Source organism: Geotrypetes seraphini, chromosome 9 (assembly GCF_902459505.1).
Source record: "Geotrypetes seraphini chromosome 9, aGeoSer1.1, whole genome shotgun sequence".
NCBI classification, from domain to species: domain Eukaryota; kingdom Metazoa; phylum Chordata; class Amphibia; order Gymnophiona; family Dermophiidae; genus Geotrypetes; species Geotrypetes seraphini.
In genome coordinates this window covers 170500822-170521774 of record NC_047092.1, presented here as the reverse complement: position 1 = coordinate 170521774, position 20953 = coordinate 170500822, and the positions used below count along the sequence as shown (strand labels likewise).

At 44.8% G+C, this 20953-nt stretch overlaps 1 protein-coding gene across 1 annotated transcript in view; it reads left to right on the top strand.

Moving 5' to 3' along the window:
- Positions 1–20106, top strand: part of SLC7A14 (solute carrier family 7 member 14) — a 56096-nt gene extending 35990 nt beyond the window's left edge. Inside the window, exons 6-7 of the mRNA XM_033959053.1 lie at positions 8381–9258; positions 19692–20106. Of these exons, the coding sequence (XP_033814944.1) occupies positions 8381–9258; positions 19692–20014 (1201 nt within the window). The 3' untranslated portion in view covers positions 20015–20106. The remainder of the gene's footprint in view (positions 1–8380; positions 9259–19691) is intronic.
- Positions 20107–20953: the final 847 nt, after the last annotated feature.

Here is a 20953-nt window from a genome sequence, read left to right as displayed (position 1 = left end):
CTCCCTGAGCTCAGGACTGTGTCTGTGCGTGTTTTAGGAAAAATGCTTGAGTACCTGAATAAATTCATGTAAACCGTTCTGAGCTCCCCTGGGAGAACGGTACAGAAAATGGAATACATAGTGTGAAAAGCTCCAGCCTCTGATAACCAGAGCTGGTATTGTGACATCATAATGCCTCATTCCACCAATGCCTAAGAGCCAACCTCATCAGTGATGTCACAATGCCTTGATTGTCCTATACTTGGTTCACTTTCACTATATTTTGATTTCTAGAGTGGTGCAGTGGTTAAAGCTACAGCCTCAGCACCCTGAGGTTGTGGGTTCAAGCCCACGCTGCTCCTTGTGACCCTGGGCAAGTCACTTAATCCCCCCATTGCCCCGGGTACATTAGATAAATTGGGACAGACAGGGAAACTACTTGAGTACCTGAATAAATTCATGCAAACCGCGTTCTGAGCTCCCCTGGGAGAACGGTATAGAAAATTGAATAAATAAATAGTGTGAAAAGCTTCAGCCTCTGATAACCAGAGCTGGTATTGTGACATCATAATGCCTCATTCCACCAATGCCTAAGAGCCAACCTCATCAGTGGTGTCACAATGGCTTGATTGTCTTATACTTGGCTCACTTTTACTACATTTTGATTTCTAGAGTGGCAGGTTGTGGATTCAATCCCACACTGCTCCTTGTGATCCTGGGCAAGTCACTTAATCCCCCCATTGCCCCAGGCACATTAGATAGATTGTAAGCCTGCTGGGACAGACAGGGGAAAATGCTTGAGTAACTGAGTAAATTCATGTAAACCGTTCTAAGCTCTCCTGGGAGAAGGGTATAGAAAATTGAATAAATAAATAAGCACTATTAAGAGTGCCTGAGTCGCATGTAAACTGCCTACAGTGCTGCAAGCTATCGATGTCCTTTTTATTTGTCTCCCTTTTGAACACGAATATAGAATGTCAGGTGCAACTAGGTAAAAGCAAACAGGAAAAGGACCTGGGTGTACTGATAGATAGGACCCTGAAACCGTCAGCGCAATGCGCAGCAGCGGCGAAGAAAGCAAATAGAATGCTAGGCATGATAAAGAAGGGAATCACGAGTAGATCGGACAAAGTAATAATGACGCTTTATAGAGCGATGGTCAGACCACACTTGGAATACTGTGTCCAACATTGGTCTCCGAACCTAAGGAAGGATATAAAACTGCTGGAGAGGGTGCAGAGACGAGCAACGAAGCTAGTAAAAGGTATGGAGAACTTGGAATACGAGGAACGACTTAAGAGACTGGGATTGTTCTCCCTTGAGAAAAGGAGACTGCGAGGGGACATGATCGAGACTTTCAAAATACTGAAAGGAATCGACAAAATAGAGCAGGAAAAACAATTATTTACGATGTCCAATGTGACACGGACAAGAGGACATGGACTGAAGCTAAGGGGGGGACAAGTCCAGGACAAATATCAGGAAGTTCTGCTTCACGCAACGAGTGGTGGACACCTGGAATGCTCTCCCAGAGGAGGTTATTGCGGAATCCACCGTTCTAGGATTTAAAAGCAAACTAGATGCACATCTCCTTACGAGAGGCATAGAGGGATATGGGTGACTAAAATTACGCCAGTTGTACACCTGGCTGGGCCTTCGCGTGTGCGGATCGCCGGACTTGATGAACCGAAGGTCTGATCCGGAGATGGCAGTTCTTATGTTCTTATAATGCCTCATTCCACAGTACCTTAGAGCCAACCTCATCAGTGATGTTACAATGGAGTAGCAACATTCCAGAATCCCAAAGAGTAACAAAAGATTCCAGAACCCCAAAGAGTAGCAACATTCCAGAGCTGAGATTGTGACATGGACAAGAGGACATGGACTGAAGCTAAGGGGGGACAAGTCCAGGACAAATATCAGGAAGTTCTGCTTCACGCAACGAGTGGTGGACACCTGGAATGCTCTCCCAGAGGAGGTTATTGCGGAATCCACCGTTCTAGGATTTAAAAGCAAACTAGATGCACATCTCCTTACGAGAGGCATAGAGGGATATGGGTGACTAAAATTACGCCAGTTGTACACCTGGCTGGGCCTTCGCGTGTGCGGATCGCCGGACTTGATGAACCGAAGGTCTGATCCGGAGATGGCAGTTCTTATGTTCTTATAATGCCTCATTCCACAGTACCTTAGAGCCAACCTCATCAGTGATGTTACAATGGAGTAGCAACATTCCAGAATCCCAAAGAGTAACAAAAGATTCCAGAACCCCAAAGAGTAGCAACATTCCAGAGCTGAGATTGTGACATGGACAAGAGGACATGGACTGAAGCTAAGGGGGGACAAGTCCAGGACAAATATCAGGAAGTTCTGCTTCACGCAACGAGTGGTGGACACCTGGAATGCTCTCCCAGAGGAGGTTATTGCGGAATCCACCGTTCTAGGATTTAAAAGCAAACTAGATGCACATCTCCTTACGAGAGGCATAGAGGGATATGGGTGACTAAAATTACGCCAGTTGTACACCTGGCTGGGCCTTCGCGTGTGCGGATCGCCGGACTTGATGAACCGAAGGTCTGATCCGGAGATGGCAGTTCTTATGTTCTTATAATGCCTCATTCCACAGTACCTTAGAGCCAACCTCATCAGTGATGTTACAATGGAGTAGCAACATTCCAGAATCCCAAAGAGTAACAAAAGATTCCAGAACCCCAAAGAGTAGCAACATTCCAGAGCTGAGATTGTGACATGGACAAGAGGACATGAACTGAAGCTAAGGGGGGACAAGTCCAGGACAAATATCAGGAAGTTCTGCTTCACGCAACGAGTGGTGGACACCTGGAATGCTCTCCCAGAGGAGGTTATTGCGGAATCCACCGTTCTAGGATTTAAAAGCAAACTAGATGCACATCTCCTTACGAGAGGCATAGAGGGATATGGGTGACTAAAATTACGCCAGTTGTACACTTGGCTGGGCCTTCGCGTGTGCGGATCGCCGGACTTGATGAACCGAAGGTCTGATCCGGAGATGGCAGTTCTTATGTTCTTATAATGCCTCATTCCACAGTACCTTAGAGCCAACCTCATCAGTGATGTTACAATGGAGTAGCAACATTCCAGAATCCCAAAGAGTAACAAAAGATTCCAGAACCCCAAAGAGTAGCAACATTCCAGAGCTGAGATTGTGACATGGACAAGAGGACATGGACTGAAGCTAAGGGGGGACAAGTCCAGGACAAATATCAGGAAGTTCTGCTTCACGCAACGAGTGGTGGACACCTGGAATGCTCTCCCAGAGGAGGTTATTGCGGAATCCACCGTTCTAGGATTTAAAAGCAAACTAGATGCACATCTCCTTACGAGAGGCATAGAGGGATATGGGTGACTAAAATTACGCCAGTTGTACACCTGGCTGGGCCTTCGCGTGTGCGGATCGCCGGACTTGATGAACCGAAGGTCTGATCCGGAGATGGCAGTTCTTATGTTCTTATAATGCCTCATTCCACAGTACCTTAGAGCCAACCTCATCAGTGATGTTACAATGGAGTAGCAACATTCCAGAATCCCAAAGAGTAACAAAAGATTCCAGAACCCCAAAGAGTAGCAACATTCCAGAGCTGAGATTGTGACATGGACAAGAGGACATGGACTGAAGCTAAGGGGGGACAAGTCCAGGACAAATATCAGGAAGTTCTGCTTCACGCAACGAGTGGTGGACACCTGGAATGCTCTCCCAGAGGAGGTTATTGCGGAATCCACCGTTCTAGGATTTAAAAGCAAACTAGATGCACATCTCCTTACGAGAGGCATAGAGGGATATGGGTGACTAAAATTACGCCAGTTGTACACCTGGCTGGGCCTTCGCGTGTGCGGATCGCCGGACTTGATGAACCGAAGGTCTGATCCGGAGATGGCAGTTCTTATGTTCTTATAATGCCTCATTCCACAGTACCTTAGAGCCAACCTCATCAGTGATGTTACAATGGAGTAGCAACATTCCAGAATCCCAAAGAGTAACAAAAGATTCCAGAACCCCAAAGAGTAGCAACATTCCAGAGCTGAGATTGTGACATGGACAAGAGGACATGGACTGAAGCTAAGGGGGGACAAGTCCAGGACAAATATCAGGAAGTTCTGCTTCACGCAACGAGTGGTGGACACCTGGAATGCTCTCCCAGAGGAGGTTATTGCGGAATCCACCGTTCTAGGATTTAAAAGCAAACTAGATGCACATCTCCTTACGAGAGGCATAGAGGGATATGGGTGACTAAAATTACGCCAGTTGTACACCTGGCTGGGCCTTCGCGTGTGCGGATCGCCGGACTTGATGAACCGAAGGTCTGATCCGGAGATGGCAGTTCTTATGTTCTTATAATGCCTCATTCCACAGTACCTTAGAGCCAACCTCATCAGTGATGTTACAATGGAGTAGCAACATTCCAGAATCCCAAAGAGTAACAAAAGATTCCAGAACCCCAAAGAGTAGCAACATTCCAGAGCTGAGATTGTGACATGGACAAGAGGACATGAACTGAAGCTAAGGGGGGACAAGTCCAGGACAAATATCAGGAAGTTCTGCTTCACGCAACGAGTGGTGGACACCTGGAATGCTCTCCCAGAGGAGGTTATTGCGGAATCCACCGTTCTAGGATTTAAAAGCAAACTAGATGCACATCTCCTTACGAGAGGCATAGAGGGATATGGGTGACTAAAATTACGCCAGTTGTACACTTGGCTGGGCCTTCGCGTGTGCGGATCGCCGGACTTGATGAACCGAAGGTCTGATCCGGAGATGGCAGTTCTTATGTTCTTATAATGCCTCATTCCACAGTACCTTAGAGCCAACCTCATCAGTGATGTTACAATGGAGTAGCAACATTCCAGAATCCCAAAGAGTAACAAAAGATTCCAGAACCCCAAAGAGTAGCAACATTCCAGAGCTGAGATTGTGACATGGACAAGAGGACATGGACTGAAGCTAAGGGGGGACAAGTCCAGGACAAATATCAGGAAGTTCTGCTTCACGCAACGAGTGGTGGACACCTGGAATGCTCTCCCAGAGGAGGTTATTGCGGAATCCACCGTTCTAGGATTTAAAAGCAAACTAGATGCACATCTCCTTACGAGAGGCATAGAGGGATATGGGTGACTAAAATTACGCCAGTTGTACACCTGGCTGGGCCTTCGCGTGTGCGGATCGCCGGACTTGATGAACCGAAGGTCTGATCCGGAGATGGCAGTTCTTATGTTCTTATAATGCCTCATTCCACAGTACCTTAGAGCCAACCTCATCAGTGATGTTACAATGGAGTAGCAACATTCCAGAATCCCAAAGAGTAACAAAAGATTCCAGAACCCCAAAGAGTAGCAACATTCCAGAGCTGAGATTGTGACATGGACAAGAGGACATGGACTGAAGCTAAGGGGGGACAAGTCCAGGACAAATATCAGGAAGTTCTGCTTCACGCAACGAGTGGTGGACACCTGGAATGCTCTCCCAGAGGAGGTTATTGCGGAATCCACCGTTCTAGGATTTAAAAGCAAACTAGATGCACATCTCCTTACGAGAGGCATAGAGGGATATGGGTGACTAAAATTACGCCAGTTGTACACCTGGCTGGGCCTTCGCGTGTGCGGATCGCCGGACTTGATGAACCGAAGGTCTGATCCGGAGATGGCAGTTCTTATGTTCTTATAATGCCTCATTCCACAGTACCTTAGAGCCAACCTCATCAGTGATGTTACAATGGAGTAGCAACATTCCAGAATCCCAAAGAGTAACAAAAGATTCCAGAACCCCAAAGAGTAGCAACATTCCAGAGCTGAGATTGTGACATGGACAAGAGGACATGGACTGAAGCTAAGGGGGGACAAGTCCAGGACAAATATCAGGAAGTTCTGCTTCACGCAACGAGTGGTGGACACCTGGAATGCTCTCCCAGAGGAGGTTATTGCGGAATCCACCGTTCTAGGATTTAAAAGCAAACTAGATGCACATCTCCTTACGAGAGGCATAGAGGGATATGGGTGACTAAAATTACGCCAGTTGTACACCTGGCTGGGCCTTCGCGTGTGCGGATCGCCGGACTTGATGAACCGAAGGTCTGATCCGGAGATGGCAGTTCTTATGTTCTTATAATGCCTCATTCCACAGTACCTTAGAGCCAACCTCATCAGTGATGTTACAATGGAGTAGCAACATTCCAGAATCCCAAAGAGTAACAAAAGATTCCAGAACCCCAAAGAGTAGCAACATTCCAGAGCTGAGATTGTGACATGGACAAGAGGACATGGACTGAAGCTAAGGGGGGACAAGTCCAGGACAAATATCAGGAAGTTCTGCTTCACGCAACGAGTGGTGGACACCTGGAATGCTCTCCCAGAGGAGGTTATTGCGGAATCCACCGTTCTAGGATTTAAAAGCAAACTAGATGCACATCTCCTTACGAGAGGCATAGAGGGATATGGGTGACTAAAATTACGCCAGGTGTACACCGGCTGGGCCTCCGCGTGTGCGGATCGCCGGACTTGATGGACCAAGGTCTGATCCGGTGATGGCAGTTCTTATGTTCTCTGAAGCATTTGCACAAATGTTTCCATTTTATGTGAAACGCCTAGGTACTTAGGCGGAATATCAAATACAATGAACTTGAAACTTGATGAAAAGAAATCTCCCCATGGAGTTTCTTTTTGAAAATATGGGGCCAGCAAATACCTGGGTACAGAGTCTCTATGAGCTTCTCGTCTGCTTTATACTAAAAGCAAGTGTGCCGTTTCTGCATGGAGGACAGGTTTCCACTCGGGCAATTACCCAGATGGTGCCTTTGGAAAAGATGTCCCCTGAAAGCCCTAACTTTTTGAGGGGAGAGGTCGAATATAATATAATTATGAGGATGATAAAAGAATTTCATATAATTAGAAACAAAGTTCCTTTTTATATACACCAGGGGCCTAATTCTCTAAAGGACACTAATCTCGGCAGCTGACAATCGCGTGTCAATCGCACATTGGTGTCCTTTAGAGAATCACGTCTTTTTTTTCTAACAGACACTTTAAATATAGGGCAGCATTTTACAGGTCTACATTTAAGGCATCTGTCTCATGCCTACAGAGATGCATAGAGACGCTTACAGATGCCCAAGGCTCCTTCTGGTGGAAACCACGCCCATGCCGGCCTTGGGCATGGTAGGTGTGTCTAAATGCCTCTGTAGGCGCAAGTCAGACACCTATATTATAGGGGTCCTTTGCTGCATGGATTTTTAAAAAAAATATGCATCCCAATTGGCTGGTGAGATGGCATAGAACAGGGGTGCCCAATACGTCGATCGCAATGCTTCTACAGGGTGAGCTTGGGGCGGCAGTGGCTTGGGGGCCTGTTCCCCGATGGTAGCAGTGGCAAACATAGTGGCTTGGGGAGGGCAGGAAGAAAGAAAGAAAGAAAGGGGGCAGGCAGGGAGATAGAAAGAAGGGGGGGCAAGGAGACAAAGAAAGAAGGGAAACAGAAAGAAAGGGGGAACAGGGAGTCAGAAAAAAAGGGGGCATGGAGAGAGAGAGAAAGAAAGGGAGGCAGGGAGACAGAAAGAAAGACGGGGCAGGGAGAAAGAAAGAAAAAGATGGGGGAGAGAAATGAGGTCTGGAGGAGAGGAAGCATACAGGAAGTTGAAAGAAGGGAAGAAATATTGGATGCACAGTCAGAAGAAGAAAGTGCAACCAGAGACTCATGAAATCATCAGACAACAAAGGTAGGAAAAATGATTTTATTTTCAATTTAGTGATCAAAATGTGTCCGTTTTGAGAATTTATATCTGCTGTCTATATTTTGTACTATGGCTCCCTTTTACTAAACTGCAATAGTGGTTTTTAGCACAGGGAGCCTATGAGCATCGAGAGCAGCGCGGGGCATTCAGCGCAGCTCCCTGCGCTAAAAACTTTTATTGCGGTTTAGTAAAAAGGGAGGGGGTATATTTGTCTATTTTTGTATGGTTGTTACTGAAGTAACAGTGCTTAGAGTCATCTTCCATGACCTCTTTGAAAAAACCCGGAATATAAATGATAATTAACATTTTCTCTGCGTACAGTGTGCTTTGTGTTTTTTAAAAAAAATTTTTATTGTTGGTAGATCATTTTGACTTGGTCATTTTAAAAATAGCTTGCAAGCCCAAAATGTGTGGGTACCCCTGGCACAGAACATCTACCACTGGCTACAGTTGGAACGCCTTTTGTAGAATCAGCCCCTAGGAGTATGAGTGAATATTTATAACAAATGTTTGCAGCAATGTTTCTTGCTGTAAGACAATGGACTTTATTCAAAGAGAACTGGCTCCATTCTGAACTAGCTCCATTCTGTGCCAAAAAAAGAGTCTGATTGGGCTGATCTAACATCTTGTCTTTCTGTCATTAGGTTTTTGGCCCATGTGAATACCTATACAGAGACTCCAGTGGTGGCTTGTATTGTCTCAGGATTTCTAGCTGCACTACTCTCCTTGCTGGTCAGTCTGAGGGACCTTATAGAAATGATGTCCATCGGCACTCTTCTGGCCTACACATTGGTCTCCGTTTGCGTCCTGCTTCTACGCTATCAGCCAGAGAGTGATATTGATGGTTTTGTGAAATTCCTTTCAGAGGAACATACAAAGAAGAAGGAAGGCATTTTGGCAGACGGTGAGAAGGAAGTTTGTTCTCCGGTGAGCGACGGAGAGGACTACACCGGCCCAGAAACCAACACTTGTGGTGCTAAAAATGTACCTTCCTTGGGAGACAATGAAATGCTAATTGGAAAATCAGATAAATCAAATTACAATGTCAACCACCCCAATTACGGTACAGTTGATATGACTTCAGGCATAGAAGCAGATGAATCTGAAAATGTTTACCTAATAAAGCTGAAGAAACTGATAGGTCCACGTTACTATACAATGAGAATCCACCTTGGTCTGCCAGGAAAAATGGATCGTCCCACGTTGGCCACTGGCCGCACAGTCACCACATGTGTTCTCCTGCTCTTCATTCTCACCTTCGTCTTTTGTTCGTTCATCATTTTCGGGGTGGACTATATCTCGAACCAGAGTTGGTGGGCGGTGCTCTTGCTGCTTCTCATGCTCCTGCTTCTGGTTGCGCTGGTGTTTGTGATCCTCCAGCAACCAGAAAACCCCAAAAAGCTGCCTTACATGGCACCGTGTGTCCCATTTGTGCCAGCCTTTGCCATGCTGGTGAACATCTATCTCATGCTAAAGCTCTCTCCGGTGACCTGGATCCGGTTCGCTGTCTGGTGTTTTGTAGGTAAGTCATTCTTTTTGGTATTTGCATCAGACTGTCCCGGTGAAATACAGTTTTCCAAACTGAAAACTTCCACTGGAAAAACGGTGTCAGGTCAAAAGCGCGCCGGGACAAAGGCGCACCCAGACAATAGAGCGCAGCGCGCGCCGCCGCACCACTCTAAATTACTGTTTTTAGTGCTCCGATGGGGGGGGCGTGGGGGGAACCCCCCCCACTTTACTTAATAGACATCGCGTCGCGTTGTGGGGGCGTTGTGGGGGGTGTGGGGGGTTGTAACCCCCCACATTTTACTGAAAACTTCACTTTTTCCCTGTTTACAGTAAAATGTGGAGGGTTACAACCCCCCAACCCCCCATAACGCCGGCGCGATGTCTATTAAGTAAACTGGGGGGGTTCCCCAACAAAAACCCCCGTCGGAGCCCCTAAAAACTGTAATTTAGAGCGGTGCGGCAGCGCGCACTGCACTCAATTGTCGGCGCGCGCTTTTGTCTTTTGCGCCGTTGTCTATGAACCGGAAAGGAGTGGAGAGGAGAGAAGTATGTAGAATGTTTCATAGAAATTCCTAACTTTACAGATAGAAGCACCTTTTATGTAAATGATATCTAAATGAATTAAAGTAATATGTAAAAAGGAATAGAAGGGAAGAACCGTTAAACCAGGGGTAGGGAATTCCGTTCCTCGAGAGCCGTATTCCGGTCGGGTTTTCAGGATTTCCCCAATGAATATGCATTGAAAGCGGTGCATGCAAATAGATCTCATGCATATTCATTGGGGAAATCCTGAAAACCCAACTGGAATACGGCTCTCGAGGAACAGAGTTCCCTACCCCTATGTTAAAGAATAGAATTCAGGGATATTCAATTAATAAAATAAAAAGAATAGAGGTAAAAACAATGGCATAAAATTTAAAATAATTCATAAACTGGAAGAAAAAAATTGAAAACCAAAATCAAATAAGTCTGGCAGAAGTCCAATTTCCTGAAGCAGCTCTCTTGCCTCAGCATATTTTAAATAATCCCAACGGCAAAAGTCCAGACTGGACAGATATCACTCGGGCTTTCCAGCTGCTGCAGCCCTGACTCGTCACTTCCAGGCAGAAGATGCACATTTACCCTAAACCATTAACTTTTTCTAGAGGTTTGTCCTTATACACTAATTAACTTGCTTTTGAACTAGGGATCAACGTCATAGCTGCTTTTCCATGAGGCTGTTGTGTTGGTAGAGGAATTATTCCATTTTACTTACTGTAATAATAATAATGATCAGGAGTTATCAGCAGCTTTCAGCTTTTCCTGTTTAGGATAGATTTGTTGTCCCGGACCAATCACTGTTTACTTCCCCTATTCCTACAGCTATTGTGTCAAAAAAACATAATTGTGAAATCTGGGCCATGGGGACGGAGGCATGTCTCCCATTTGCTTCCTATTATATCTATGTAAAAATGACTAGGAAACTAATGTTTTCTGTTTTATCCTAGAAACATGATGGCAGATAAAGGCCAAATGGCCCATTCAGTCTGCCCAGCCGCACTTACCATTATCTCTTCCTCGCTCTAAGAGATCCCATGTGCCTATCCCAGGCTTTCTTGAATTCAGACACAGTCTCTGTCGCCACCACCTCTTCCGGGAGACTGTTCCATGCATCTACCACCCTTTCTGTAAAAAAAATTATTTCCTAGTTGAAATTGTTGCTACTCCTTGGGTTTGGCCAGGTACTAGTGACATGGACTGGCCACCGCGAGAACGGGCTACTGGGCTTGATGGACCTTTGCTCTGACCCAGTATGGCTGTTCTTATGCTCTTACGGGTGCCAAGTATAGGACAATCAAGCCACTGTAACATCACTGATGAGGTTGGCTCTGAGGCATTGTGGAATTATGACATCACAATCTCAGCTCTGGAATGTTGCTCTCATTGGGGTTCCGGAATCTTGCTATTCTTTGAGACGCTGGAGTGTTGCTACTCTTTGGGTTTTGGCCAGGTACTAGAGACCTGGATTGGCCACCATGAGAATGGGCTACTGGGCTTGATGGACCATTGGTCTGACCCAGTAAGACTGTTCTTATGTTCTTATGACAGAATTAACTATTCTGTGTTGCAATCAAACTGGTATGCATATTATATCCAGGCACTTATTTTGTATCTGGGACAATAGAGAGTTAAGTGATGTGGTGGGGACATTTTCAATAGGACGTCTAAGACTGAGGGCTAGATTCTCAAAAATTTGCATTAAAAACCGATGGGCCACTGTCACAGCCGTTATTGTAGTGATTAAAAAAAGCTCATGCAAATGTATATGCATGAGATTAATTTGGACTGCTTCCATTGTATGCAAATCAATCTTGAGCATATTCATTGTGGAAATCTTGAGCACCTAACTGGGTTGTGGTCCACGAGGACTGTGAAGGCCCACCCCTGCCCCAAAGGAACTATAAGGAAAAACAAGAGAGGAAAGCCATACCAATTTTAATATCAGTAAGTCAAAAGACAGAGTACAGAATAAATAATTGACAGTCTGTCTTGTCCTGTATCCTATTGCTGTTCTGTAGTCTTCCTGGTCACAGAACACAGGGATGATACCCCAGTATAGGGTGACCATATGGCTCCAGAAAAAAGAAGGACGGATTGAGTCATCCGGGTTTCACTTCCATTGCGTGCAGTGAAAGTAAAACCCGGATGTCTCGATCCGTCCTCCTTTTTCTGGAGCCACATGTGTATGCTTGGTTGTAATCTGCCTTGTTTTTTTAGGGTTTTTTTGTTGTTGTTTTTTTTAAATAAATCTTTATTAATTTTCAAAGCTAATATACAAAGTACCATGAATTATATATACATTAATAACAAAATAAGCATTTAAATTCCATTAATAACAATGCAGAAAACAAATATCCCTCCCCTCCCATCCAACAATTTAATCAAGAAATGAACCAGAAAAATATTACCCCCTCCCCCCACCCTCCCATCCCATCCTGGATATGTATAAAAATAAACTAAAGTTTAAACAAAGACAACTATGTTGAATTAACAAAGGATGTCAACGGGCCCCAAACCAATTTAAATAATTTGCTATACCCTGATATATCTGCATTCATCTTTTCATATTTGTAACTTAAACATAAACTGACCCACCAGAATGTTTAAAGGCGGAATATAAACTATGAAACTCTGCCCCAAGCACCACTGGCCTTTTTCTGCTCCGTCCAGCCTCTCTTCTCATCAGCAGCCTTCAAAGATCAGGAAAGGAGGGCTGGGACACGGGAGCAGACAGAACAGAGCGGAGAGGACTCACGCTGCTTCCTAGGCCAGCCCGTCCTCTTCTGCCATTTCCTAGAGGAAAACAATGATGCCAGTACTAGGCACGGCCAAGTCCTGGTGGAATAAAGGCGTAATTTTTGTATTCTATATCTTATCAATCTGAGGTTGCCTAAACTGCCCTAGAGAGGTCAGATTCCATGACTGTGGCACAGGGGCTGGTTTCTCCGTCTAATTCTGTCAGATGTGGGTGTGGCTGCATTAAACAGACATTTGAATATTTTAAAGGAAAGAATTTCAGATGCAGGTGATGAATCCCGGGCAAAATTCGGGTGTGTCAACCATAGGCAGGCCAGAATTATTTACTTTAATTTGTAACATTTTATTGAAGGAATCAAATAAATATACAATAATATAAATACAAAAAGATATTCATTACAATTAGATTCTCAGTTATCATTTTTCCATACATATTTCTATCATTCCTCCAAAATATATTTCCATATGACCTATTTCATTCCTCTATAATAATAATAATAATAAACTAAACTAACTAAACTAAACCTTAGGTTTATATACCGCATCATCTCCACAATCGTAGAGCTCGGCACGGTTTACAGGAGTTGAGAGAAAGGAGCTCCATGAAGGTTAAAGGGTATAGAGAAAGGGTGAATGGGGGGCTTACGATGCCAAAGATGGGGTAAGTATTACATTTTTGAAAACAGCCAGGTTTTCAGATGTTTGCGGAAGAGTTTGAGAGAGCTCAGGGTCCGGAGGGGGGAGGTAAGGTTGTTCCAGAGCTCAGTGAGTCTGAAGGGGAGGGAGGTCCCTAGTTTTCCTGCGCGGGAAATGCCTTTTAATGAAGGAAAGGATAATTTAAGTTTGTGAGTGGGTCTGGTGGTATTAAGATTTAAGGAGTTCCAGGAGAGTGGGATGAAGGGAGGGAGGATGCCATGGAGGATTTTGAAAGTTAGACAGGCGCATTTAAAGTAGACCCTGGCAGTGCTCCCTCTAAGCGGGCGGGTGTTGTGAGCAAAATTTTTTTCGCTGTGCGCTAAAAATATCGGGCGCCAGCAAGTTATGAGCCAACTCGCCCGATTCTCCTCTCGCTGCCCTGCCCGCCGTGTGCTGTGACGTGAAACTTGTGCGCTGGATGTAATATTTTGTGCGCCAGCGCACGCCAGCGCAGCTTAGAGGGAACACTGGACCCTGGCAATAATCGGAAGCCAGTGGAGCTTGGACAGGAGCGGTGAGACATGATAATAATAACTTTATTTTTCCATACCGCCATAGTCAAACTGACTTCTAGGCGGTTCACATAGAAAGAAGGCTGGACAATCAGCGAATTACAAAATGCAAGAAGAAGGAAGTTACATCATGAATTGGAGAAGCATGGGGAAAGAATACATGAGAGACGAAAGATGTTACATAATACAATGGGGTTATAAGGGGAAGAAATAAAAAATAAAAAAAAATACCTGAGAGAGGTGATCTGATTAAGCAAGGAATTTGCCAAATAGAATGGTTTTAATTGATTTTCGGAATGTGTTGTAGGTCTGTCTGGCTTTATTTATGTGGTTTCCCAGCCAGGATTGCTGTCTGTTTGCTTGGAACATGAAGGTTCTGTCTAGGAAGGATTGGTATTTGCAGCCTGTGATCTTTGGGTATGCAAAGATGTTTTTGTTTCTGGTTGTTCGTGTGGGGTTGTATAGAGTGAAGTGCGTTTGCAGGTAGGAAGGTGCTAGGCCCCAGACTTATTTGAAGCAGATACAAGCAAATTTGAACAGTATTCGCGCCTCCATTGGTAGCCAGTGTAATTTCTTGTAATAGGAGCTAATGTGGTCTTTTTTTCTCAGTCCGAAGATCAAGCGAACTGCAGTGTTTTGCACTAATCTTAATTTTTGTACTGTTTTTTGGGGGATACCCAGGTAGGCGATGTTGCAGTAATCTAGGGTAGATAGCATCAGCGACTGCGCCAGTAATCTGAATGATGTTGTGTCAAAGTATTTTTTAATAGTCCTTAACTTTCACAGCATGTAAAAGCATTTCTTCACCAGTAGGTTTGTGTGGTCAGTCATGGTTAAGTGAGTATCTAGAGTGATGCCCAGTATTTTTATGGTTTTGGAGATTGGATATTCATGGCCGTTTATTTTTAACGATGTTTTCGTTATTTTGTTGTTGGGGCTTGCCAAAAAGACTTTTGTTTTCTCTGTGTTTAGTTTTAGTTTGAAGCTGGTGGTCCATTTTTCGATTTCTATCATTGTGTGTGAGAGGTTATCTATAGTTTCATTTGTGATGTCATTTAAGGGGATTAGGATGGATATATCGTCTGCGTATATATAGTGTTTTAAGTTTAATTTTTGTAGTAGGTGACCTAAGGATGCGAGGTAGATGTTGAATAATGTGGGCGATAGAGGGGAGCCTTGGGGCACCCCTGATGGGTTTTCCCATGGGTTGGAGTCATTTCCATTGCTGGTTACTCAGTAGGATCTGTTTGTTAGGAATTCTTGGAACCATTTCATTACCTTTCCTGAGATTCCTATTGCGTCAAGGCACAGTAGCATGATTTCGTGGTCTACTGGGTCGAATGCACTGCTGAGGTCAAGTTGCAGAATCAATGCGCTTTTGCCTTTGCTGAAAAGATCATAGAGGTGGTTTAGTATGGAAGCTATGACTGTTTCTGTGCTGTATCCTTTCCTGAAGCCTGATTGGTGTTCACTGAGGGTGTTAAATTTGTTTAGGTAGTCTGTTAGTTGTAGGTTGACCAATCCTTCCTGTAGCTTTGTGAAAAGGGGAATGCTTGCTATGGGTCTGTAATTGGTTGTTAGTGCTATTGAGGTTTATTTGATCTTTGGATATCGGAGTAATTAGTATGTGTCCCATATCCTTGTTTAATGTTCCGTTTGTAAGGGAAGTTGTTAACAACGTGAATAGTTCCATTTTGAAGTTAGGGGGGGCAACTGTCATGATTTTAGGGGAGCATTTGTCGAGTAGGCAGTTAGATTTGGAGTAGTTGTTGAATAAACTTAGGAACTGGTGCCAGTTTGGGAATTCGAAGTGATCCCAATTCATGTCTGCTCTGGGATCCTGATCATGGGGTTCAAGGTATTGAAGTGTATTGGTTGTGGGTGTAGGTAGAGTAGTTCTTAGGTGAGTGATTTTATTTTTTTAAAAGTTAGCAAGGGTTTGAGCGGATGGAGTGCTCTCATTGTCCTTTTTCAGGATTCGTGTTGTGTCTGTTAACATTTTTACTAGTTTGAATAATTCTTTACTATACACTCCCCTATTCCATTCCCCCCCTTCCTCCTTTCCCCTTCCCTCCCCCCCCCCCCGCCTCATTCATTTACTTTAAGGAAGTTTGTCCTAGGCATTTACTGTACACTAATAGTTACAAGTCTGAATTACAATAAAAATGAAAGATCTGTCCAGCGTAGGATTCTGGCGCAGTGCATTTCACCTTCGTAAATGTCTGCAATGAATTTCACCGTAGGTCCTCTATTATAGCTGGGGAGGGGGGGGTTCCTCTTGAAACAGAGCAGGGAGCATTTCTTCAGCGTTCCTTGAAAATAGAACAGTGACACCCTGACAATGTTTAGCAGAAAGAGAGCATGAACAGGAGACCGTGGTTAATATCTTGTGTACTAGTCTGGAACCTGACAAGACTGGTGAAAAAGAAATTGTGACAAGGTGGCTGATAAATCCAATTTTATTATAAAAGCAGGGAATGCTGGGGAGTCATCTTCTAGTTCTGAATACTGAATGCCTCAGAGAATGGACTGGCTCTAGCAACCAGGGGTTGTTGCTACCACCCTAGAGAGTGGCTGTTTCATATTTTCTTTTTTTTTAATTGTTCATTATTTATGCCTTTGATTGAACAGATCCAAAGAAGAAAGGAATAGCTTACAAGCTTAGGTGTAATTTGACTGTTTCATTTGGAGGGGGGGAGGGGACAAAGGGTGGGGCTTGACACATTAGCATATTCATTTACATATTCCTCATACATATTCATTATAGTTATTCATAAAATACACACACACTAGACTGCGTATGAAGCCAGCATATCAAAAGAGTGAGGGTTTGTGTTTTTTTAAACTGAAATGACAGCACCATGGGATATCTCTCTGACATTCACCCGAATTAGCAAGGGGAGTGGGCACCTTCTATCTCCCCCTTCTCTAGGCCCGACCCCAGCACTCTTCCTTTTTCTCTTCCTCCAAATCTCAGCTTTCTCCATCCCTCCTTACCAGCACTTCGCCATACCATGTGACATGAATAGAAAAAAAAATACCCCCCACCACCACCCCAAATAGGCAGTACTTTTTGCCTAGCCCTCCTTTCCCAGAGGCAGCCTCTCTCCCCACCCCCTTCCCTTTCCCGTACCTCTAGTCGTTCACTTCCGTGAGCAACAAGTTTATTGTTTTCCTTGTGACTGCGTCAGCTCTCATGTTGGCGTCGCTTCCGGGTGCCGCGCATAGGAACTGGCTTCAGAGACAGAGGCACAGAGGGGGTCGTGAGGAGCACGTTGAAGTTGTTACTCACGGCGGCGAACAACTAGACATACGGAAGAAGGGAAGAGGGCGCGCGTGTGGCAGAGGGACTCGAGAAGTGGGGCCCGGTAACCGCCAATTGCCAGCGTTCATAGCGAAGGTGGCACTTGCTAACGGTGAGAATTGCGAATGGTTTGCTGCTGCAATCAGGTCCTTATTTATTAAAGCCCTTTAAAGATGTACAGTTAATGCGAGTTAACTGCAAAAGTTAAGCCACAGTAGCCGCAAAACCTCTACGGTAATTGTAGGGAGTATTTCAGCACTTGGGAAAAGGCCACCATGAATCTAACATTCAGTACTTGCCACTGTTACATATTAGCAACTTGATCGCTAATGCAGAATGCAGTTAACTACACCTAAGATGCTGTAGTTAAATATTACGCATTAGCTGCAACGTTAACAATTAACACGTTAATGACCCTCCCCCTGCATTAACAGCAAGGCAAATTCTCCCCCTCTCCCACTGTCTAATATAAATGTCCACATTAGGGACCTGTTTTACAAAGCCGCGCTAGCGGCTGCTGCGTGGTAACGGCCCCGAAGCCCATAGAGATTTAAAGGGCTTCGGGGCTGTTGCCGCACGGCTTTGTAAAACAGGCTCTAGGGGTTTAATGAGGCAGATGACGCATTATTAACATGGGGCATTGAAACGGCTACCCTATAAACTAATAAGTGCCAAAATGGTGACCAAACTGACTAGATAGTAACATAATAAATGGAGGCACATAAAGACCTGAAGGGTCCATCCAGTCTGCCCATAAGTTATACTCATTAAAAAATACATAATTAGATTAACTTGTCTCTTCTTTGATATTTCTGGGTCGTAGACTGTAAAGTCCACCTGGTATTGCCCTAAGTTCCAAATGCTGAAGTTGACATCTAATCAAGCCATTGTGACATCACTGCTGAGGTTGGCTCTTAGGCATTGGTGGAATGAGGCATTATGACATCACAATCTCAGCTCTGGAATGTTGCTACTCTTTGGGTTTCTGCCAGGTAACATAGTAACATAGTAAATGACGGCAGATAAAGACCTGAACAGTCCATCCAGTCTGCCCATAAGTTATACTCATTAAAAAAATACATGGTTAAATGAACTTGTCTGTTCTTTGATATTTCTGGGCTGTAGACTGTAAAGTCTGGTGTTATCCAAGGTTCCAAATGCTGACGTTGCCATCCAAGCTTGCTCCAGCCTATCCAACCATCCCATTGTTTGCAGGGCATCTACCGTAAAGTCTGGCCAGTAACATCCTCCCGTTGCATATTAGTGGAGTTCACATTGATGCCCACCTCACCCCACCCCAGGGAACAATGTAAGCATGACCCCCCCCCATTCCCAAACTGGTCACTGACCCCTTCTCACCCCCCTCCCCCCAAAGATGTAAATTAAACAGTAGATACCTGCCTGTACAACAGCTTCAGATGTTATGGGCAGTCCTAGTGGAGCAACAAACAGGTTCGTAGAGTAACCTGGTGGTCAGGACAGGGAACTGCAGAGAAGGGGACCCAGGCCCAAATCCCACTCTAACTAATACACTTGTGGGGGAAGATGTGAACCCTCCAAAACCATCCGAAACATACTATACCCACATATAGGTGCTACCTACAGTAGAGAATGATATGAGGAAACAAATCTGTCCCCGTCACTGCCCCATCACCGGTCCACTTCACTGCCCCGTCCCCGCAGCATCCACCCTTCCCTCTCGCCACCTCATCGCACTTCAGCGGCCCAAGAATCTCCCTCCCTCCTCCTTACCTTCGCGGCACGTTAGTATAGAAACTTACTGAAGCCGGCGGAGACTGCCTGCAGTCGCGAGTGTGTGGGCGGAAGCTTCTCCTCTGATGTAACTGGAAGTTGAGTCAGAGGAGAAGCTTCTGCCCACACACATGCGACTGCAGGCAGATAGGCTTCGACGGCTTCAGTATCTGGGTTTCTGCCAGGTACTGGAACCTGGGTTGGCCACTGTTGGAAACAGGATACCAATTTACCTTCTGAGCACCTTGAAATAGCAGGCCCCTCTCGCACACGAAACACCTACCTATTCACCTTTCCCTCCCTAAAAGGCTGCCTCTACAAGAGATTCATTGATAGAACCCTAGCATTCCAAGCGGGCAAATGGAACAATTGCCTAACCGCCCTCATCTCCAACTCTCCGCCCTACCACCTGTTCAGGAAATCACTAAAAACCTACCTCTTCGACAAATTCCGCTAGCCCTCCTTTCCCTCCTTCCCTGCCCCCCTCCCCGACCTCGATATGCCTCAAAACTCCCTGACTTCGCCCTCCTTGCCAAGCCACTTATGGCCTCTCTTAATCAATCTCTGTTTTATCTAATTGTCCTGCCTATGTCAGGCCTCCATAGTATATGCCTTTTCATTGCCATATATGTAACATCGCTGTAAATGTACAGTCTCTTCTTTTGTTAACCGCATTGAACTTCCATGGTATTGCGGTATACAAGAATAAAGTTATTATTATTATTATTATTACTGGGCTTGATGAACCTTCGGTCTGTCCCGGTATGGCAATTCTTATGTTCTTATAATAAATAGGTCCTTTAACCTACTGCTGCATTGTTTTGTCAAAATGTTACTGAACTAGAACCATTTTCCATGTTAAAAGATGTGTATTTTCCCTTGCAGGCCTACTTATCTATTTCGGTTATGGGATGTGGAACAGCACGCTGGAGATCAGTGCAAGAGAGGAGGTGCTACATCAGAGCACATACCAGAGTTACGATGTGGATGACCCTTTCTCCACAGAAGATGGGTTTTCCTACGCTCCAGAAGAGGAGAACGACCATGACTGGGGTGCTCCCAAAGAAAAAGGGTTCTATTACCAGCAAATGCCAGAAGCAGAGGAGAACAGTCGGACGAGTAACAAACCGAGAAGCAAAGGAAAACACAAACAGAAACCGGATGCCCTCATTTCAAACGATGAGTTAGAAGACTACTCACCAGAATAGGAGCCAAGAATGTCTGCTTGTCATTAACCTAACCGCGTGGCTAGAATGTGAAGGCTTCCTGGGCTTTCGTTCAATATTTCCTTCCTCTTAAAATCCAGTGCTCAGAATCATACCATTTAATTAATTATGGTTTCTCTTCAGGGTAGTTCCATTAACGGTTTTATCCTGAATTCAGTAATTGTCATCTCAAAGTAAAGTAATATCAGGCTCTCCAGAAAACTATTTGGAATCCCGCAGTCACGGTCAATCATGTTCTATATTGTGAAGAATGGAGTGGGTGTGATTTGAGTTACAATTGATTCTCTTTACCTGCATTAAGCTATTAATAGGGAACGTATTTGGCAGCACTGACCGAAATGCTGACATGACTGATGTGCCAAAGAGGGAAAGGCACCTGGTGCTGAGCTCAGATGCAGCTTAAGGGACTCGGGCTGAAAATGGGATTTTGCAGCTGATCTACTGTTTTCGAGTTGGCAAAAGCAAGGACTAAGCAAGCTAGTCTCGTTTTGTTGGAGAAAAGGAGACACCGGTGCTGAGACACTGGCTCCTAGGCTCCCTCTGGTTCTGTGTCCCATGTTACTGAAACCAAGCTGCCTCCGCAGCCCCCAAAATTTACCAAAACAACAGATAGAATTTTAAAAGATCCATGATGCTCAGAATTGCACTAGCATGGCATGTCACGAGAGCGTGTGCAAGTCAAGGGATGTCAGTTTGAATAAAAGGGGTAACGAAGACGTTCTGCTCAGTGACTGTCAACAATTTTTCCAGCAAGTGCTTAGAAGCCATTCTAGCATTTAGCAAAGTCAGTGATTTTTGTTTAAAAGAAAAAAAAAAAAAAAAAAAGCCACCGGCTCAGTGTCAGTGGTGTGCGTTAGCCTGCAGAGGGCGTGGGTTGAATTTCCAGCTCAAGCTGGGGACGCGGTGGAGGTAGCGTATTAG